Source organism: Pelobates fuscus, chromosome 2 (assembly GCF_036172605.1).
Source record: "Pelobates fuscus isolate aPelFus1 chromosome 2, aPelFus1.pri, whole genome shotgun sequence".
In the NCBI taxonomy this organism is placed as follows: Eukaryota; Metazoa; Chordata; class Amphibia; order Anura; family Pelobatidae; genus Pelobates; species Pelobates fuscus.
The window spans coordinates 403,467,775-403,473,774 of NC_086318.1; the positions used below are offsets into that span (position 1 = coordinate 403,467,775).

At 44.6% G+C, this 6,000-nt stretch overlaps 1 protein-coding gene across 1 annotated transcript in view; it reads right to left on the reverse strand.

Moving 5' to 3' along the window:
* Positions 1-5,709, reverse strand: part of THADA (THADA armadillo repeat containing) — a 519,919-nt gene extending 514,210 nt beyond the window's left edge. Inside the window, exons 1-4 of the mRNA XM_063443899.1 lie at positions 5,633-5,709; positions 2,963-3,063; positions 2,152-2,246; positions 297-427 (exon numbers count right to left, since the gene is read on the reverse strand). Coding sequence (XP_063299969.1) covers positions 297-427; positions 2,152-2,246; positions 2,963-3,038 — 302 coding nt within the window. The 5' untranslated portion in view covers positions 3,039-3,063; positions 5,633-5,709. The remainder of the gene's footprint in view (positions 1-296; positions 428-2,151; positions 2,247-2,962; positions 3,064-5,632) is intronic.
* Between the last annotated feature and the right edge of the window lie 291 nt (positions 5,710-6,000).

Below are 6,000 nucleotides of genomic sequence, written 5' to 3' on the forward strand. Positions count from 1 at the left end.
AAAAGTTTACAAATTGTCTACTTTTGCCCTAAAATTCCCTTTGAATTTCTAGCAATTTACACTAACCGATAACCATGTATGTTTCCAGCCCAGATATTTTGTTCTATAAAACAAAAAACAAAATTAAGTTCATATTTGTAGTGTTTCTCTGGCTGTGACACATACGGGAAACAAATGAGCAGCTCTCAGGGTATTCTAGAACCGCATCCCCATGATAATTTGACGATCTACGCATTATTCACAACAGAGCTTCCTCCAAACGAAACCATACTGTGTAATACATAAACCATCCCTACCTTGTCAAGGCTTTCTTCAAAGGATTCTTGGAAGCCACAGAAAAGTACATTTCGGCTATGACATGGAGGCAGGAACGCAGCATATCATTGTCCACAAGGCTTTCGCGGATATCTCCCAAGAGAGGAATGATCTAACATAAAAAATAGCTTCTTGTAAATGGATTATGAACTTTTCCTACTTAATACAAAATTCACAACTGTCAAATGGATATCAGTGATCGATAATTTCCATTTTATCACATTCTTTGAAAAAAGCCCTACAAAATGTGTAATTCTGATCCCCATATACCTGCTCATTAAAGCAATTATGTGATCATCAAAAAACCTGAATGACAGATTCAATTACATGAGGGAAACTGCCGTGGCTTGGCAAAACATTGATAATATCTCTGGTAAATATTCTGCCTTCAAAAGGATAGAAATGTTTAGAACACTAACATTAGGCAAATTTTAATATATCTTTTGAGTTATCGGGGACTTATTGTTACTGGATTCTAGAGTCTTAATGAGTTAGAGCCATGCAGAGTTTTCATTAAAGGGATTTTATAGTGTAAGGAATAATAATCTGTATTCCTTACACTATAGTTCCCTCTGGTCCCCCATTCCCCACCTCTCGCCGGTGCTGCGAAACTTGTGACACTTACCCGATTCACGCGCCGATATCCCTTGACGCCGAGTCGGCATGCCTCCACCGATGTCGCCCAATGAGAGGTGTGGGGGATAGGGAGGCAAATGCACTTGCAGCAAATGCCACAAGAGCATTAGGCCCTCCCCATAGGAAAGCATTGCTTCAATTCTTTCCTATAGGGATTTAACGGACGCTGTATGTCCTCATGCAGTGTGAGGATGTCCAGCGTCAAGCGACCAAAAGTCGCCTAGCCACCAGTTAGTTCTTCTAGTGCCTATCTGATTGACAGCCACAAGAGGCACTCTTATTCCTGAAATGTAATTATTGCAGCTCCTCTAAAACTGCAATGATTTACATTGCAGGACTAAGTGTGACAGGGACATTACACCCGGAACACTTCAATGAGACAAAGTGGTCTGGGGGAGCCTATAGCGTCCCTTTAATCCTTACTGTGGTCTAACTGTAACTTACCATAAACCTATTTCCCAGGGCACATTGAAAACAAAGCAAGATCCACAAGTCCATGGCACAACAGAAAATCCAGCTCAATCTTGTGTAAAAATAGAAGTGATATTTATTAGATAAACGTACACAACAAAATTAATAATAAAGTGCACAGAGGGGGCGCTATGAGAAAAACGGTTATTAATTTCATGCCTATTCATGCCATAAGGAAGTGCCTTAGCACGAAACACAAACTTCTTAGTTCCCCCTCTCTGTGTACATTTTTTTTTATTAATTTTGTTTCGTAAGTTTATCTAAGAAAAATCCTTTTTACTTCTGCACACGATTTAACACTGATTTATCCCTCTTGTTATAGACCCAGCATCCTTGTTCATCTCCATGCTTGAGGTGAGTAGAAAACCGACATGTCAGGACTCTCGTGTCTAATAAGTACGTTATGTGAACTCTGACTTTTGAGGCTATATTTATTGCCCCCGAACGTTTTCGTTTTCACATTGCAAACAACTAAACATTGGCGGCAGTGTCATCTTAATGCAAGGACATAACACTAAGAGTGACTTTTTCATGTCAAACTTTCTAAGGCAGTTTTTTGGGGTTTTTTTTCCAGTATCTGTTTTTTATTGTTTTTTTCAGTAGAACATTACATTTGAAAAGGCAGTGTTTTTAAGGTGAACCGTTGATACAGAGTGGGAATGTATACATTAGACAGCTGAAGTTGTATTGCAGGTGGCGTTCCAAGCTCAATGGGTGCCAAAGGTGTACCTTTTTAATTGCATGGATCTGCTGGACTCCATCTTGTAGCTGTACACAGTGAAGCAGCAAAGATGGCACGCTCTGCCCCTCTCCATCCATAAAACCTGATATGATAAGGAAAGTGAAATTGTATTGTATGCATTGAATGTTATTACACTGCAGTGAAATGGACGTTGGAAAGGTTGAATACAATAGATATGAGTATTAAAGAAAAACTCACCAAATAAAAAACCTTTGCTCTTTTGTATTTACGCTCTTTCAAAAGAGTGCAGGATTTTGGCTATACACAGTGCTAGCAGTTTTGAGGAAAATAGTTCAGGAGAAAAACCTATGCTGACAACGAGGCCAGTATGTCGGTGTCATTGAGGAGGTTAACCCTTCTTGGGGAAATGTTGCTAAGCAGGGCAAATTAAATAAGACTGCAGGTGAAATGGAGGACTTGAAAGGGGTATTACATGATCAAATGGTGGCTCTGGAGCAAGGTCTGGTGAGTAAATATAAATATATTACATTAATATGTCATGTATCTCTATGATATATGATGTATTCAATGTATTTGGGGACGATTTGGGCAAAGTGTAAATGTACAGTGCAGGTTCACTTTAATGAAACAGTTCTGGTGTATAGATGCCATGCCCCTGCAGTCTCACTGCTCAATTCTCTCCGATTTAGGAGACTTTTATTTAGTGGTGTTTGCAAGGACGTTTAGGGCTGCAACGGCTGAGATCAGTCCGAATGTATGACATTAGAACTATTTAATTTCCCTTAGAATTCAGAATAGACACTCACTCGGTTTTACATATAAAATAAAAACACTTACATTTCAGTCTTTGAAGTTTGGCATCATCCAGGACCAATACATCAACTTTAATCTCTTTCTTCTTCTTCAGTACCATTTTAAAAGTGTTGAGTAAGACTAACCTGCAAAAAAAAAATATTAAAATATAAGAATTCCCTAAAAGGGGAGCTACGAGCACCATAAACACTGCAGCGCACTTTAGTTGTTATGAAGCCAGGAATCTTCTGGGACCATCCCACCGTAAGTAGTCAAACCATTTTAAATAGTTTGACACTTACCTGGGTCTCTTGAGTCCCCCTACTCCTTCATATTTTAAATGATGTCACTAAAGTAGAGTTTCCAATTCTGTTTTAATAATATTAATTTTATCATTATTTGAACATTATTTATTGGCCAAGAATGTCAGCTGATAATATCCGCAAATTAATGATGGACAAAATTAATATTACTAAAGGGAATGGCAAGATCCACTTTAGTGATATCACAGAAGACCAGTAGGACCATAGTCACCCAAGTAAATGTCAAAATGCTCAAAAACTTTTTATTCTCTACCATGGAAATGTGCCAAGGGACTCACTCCCGGTACTGCCATAACCACTACAGCATGCATAGTTTGACTGCCACCACACACTATACAGTCCATAAACTCACGTCAGTGCCAGGACATACATGCGCAGTCTGCCAGAGATTAGTGGGCTTTATTTCAGCAGCTGCAAATACATGCCAGGGGCTGTAGAAAAATTAAAGGAACACTGACCTGAACCCCAAAACTCTGGTAATATAAAAGATCCATAATAGTGACGTGTGTATCATTGCAAAATAATAGAATCTTAGAGTTCTGGAGAGTGTGTGCAAGTGATACCTTCAAATTGATGCGTTAAGCTTGTGTATTATTGGTTCTTATTGTGGGTGTATTAACACTGTGGAATATTATATATAAAAATTAAAAATATCTTTATCATTTGAATTTAACACTGACAGAGATAAGACAACCGGTGTTAGGGAATACGGGGGGACACTTTATTTTAGAGGAGATAAGTAATTTTCCATATAATTTTCTCATTAATTGGAGCAGAGAGGTAGAAAATATTAAATATGTAACAGAAATAGATGAGCACAAGTAATGGAGATAACTGATATACGTAGTACTGCACCATCAGGCATATCACAGCAGTGTTGATATCACTTTATACACAATATATACATTGTAGAAGTAGGCCAGGGCCAGTTTAAGCTTTATATCGCTTGCTCACTAGACAGGGAGCCCAGATACTAGCTCACAAAAGGCTCACTGTACAATGTATAGTGCAGGCTAGCCATACAGTCTGACTGGCAGTGTGCTCCAGAGCTGGTTGTGCCATGTGTAGAGTGCAGGCTAGCCCGTCTGACTGGCAGTGTAACCCAGAGCTGGCTGTGCCATGTAGAGTGCAGGCTAGCCATACAGTCTGACTGGCAGTGTGCTCCAGAGCTGGCTGTGCCATGTGTAGAGTGCATGCTAGCCATACAGTCTGACAGGCAGTGTGCTCCAGAGCTGACTGTGCCATGTAGAGTGCAGGCTAGCCATACAGTCTGACTGGCAGTGTGCTCCAGAGCTGGCTGTGCCATGTGTAGAGTGCATGCTAGCCATACAGTCTGACTGGCAGTGTGCCCCAGAGCTGGCTGTGCCATGAAGAGTGCAGGCTAGCCATACAGTCTGACCGGCAGTGTGCCCCAGAGCTGGCTGTGCCATGAAGAGTGCAGGCTAGCCATACAGTCTGACCGGCAGTGTGCCCCAGAGCTGGCAGTGCCATGTAGGGTGCAGGCTAGCCATACAGTCTGACAGGCAGTGTGCCCCAGAGCTGGCAGTGCCATGTAGAGTGCAGGCTAGCCATACAGACTGACTGGCAGGGTAACCCAGACAGGCTGTGCCATGTGTAGAGTGCAGGCTAGCCATACAGTCTGACTGGCAGTGTAACCCAGAGCTGGCTGTGCCATGCATAGTGCAGGTGCCAGGCTGGCAGTGTGCCCCAGAGCTGGCTGTGCCATGCAGAGTGCAGGTGCCAGGCTGGCAATGCGCCCCAGGGATGGCTGTGCCATGCAGCGTGCAGGTGCCAGGCTGGCAGTGTGCTCCAGTGATGGCTGTGCTATGAGCAGAGAGCAGGTGCCAGGCTGGCAGTGTAACCCAGAGCTGGCTGTGCCATGCAGAGTGCAGGTGCCAGGCTGGCAGTGCGCCTCAGGGATGGCTGTGCCATGCAGCGTGCAGGTGCAAGGCTGGCAGTGTGCTCCAGTGATGGCTGTGCTATGAGCAGAGTGCAGGTGCCAGGCTGGCAGTGTGCCCCAGGGATGGCTGTGCCATGCAGAGTGCAGGTGCCAGGCTGGCAGTGTAACCCAGAGCTGGCTGTGCCATGCAGAGTGCAGGTGCCAGGCTGGCAGTGTGCCCCAGAGCTGGCTGTGCCATGCAGAGTGCAGGTGCCAGGCTGGCAGTGTGCCCCAGGGATGGCTGTGCCATGCAGAGTGCAGGTGCCAGGCTGGCAGTGTAACCCAGAGCTGGCTGTGCCATGCAGAGTGCAGGTGTCAGGCTGGCAGTGTGCCCCAGAGCTGGCTGTGCCATGCAGAGTGCAGGTGCCAGGCTGGCAGTGTGCTCCAGGGATGGCTGTGAGGACACGGCCCGCTGTCCACGTGGAGCCGGGGCAGACCGTGAGCTGCTGTTACCTGACAGACTGAAAGGAAACACAGCGGCTCCTGCTTCCTCTTCCCGGCAGCCGCCTCTCATGTGGAGGAAGTGAGGGGGCGGGGCCAAGGAATGTTGTTCGTGCACGGTAGGGGGAGGGGCTAGAAGACTGGTTTCTCTACATGCTGTCTAGTAAGGGGCGTGGTTAGTTGGCAGAACTTAGCTCAAAAAGACTGGTAAGGGGCGGGGCTTGTAAGCCGGCCCCGCCCTCCCACTGTGATTGACACTCTGTAAGTGATGCTTTGCAGCTTCTCCTGATGGAGAGTGAGATACTGAACTCAGAATAATATGATTAGTCCATGCTCTGGGGCTGCACATGGAGAGCATTATATATAGCATTCACATGCTT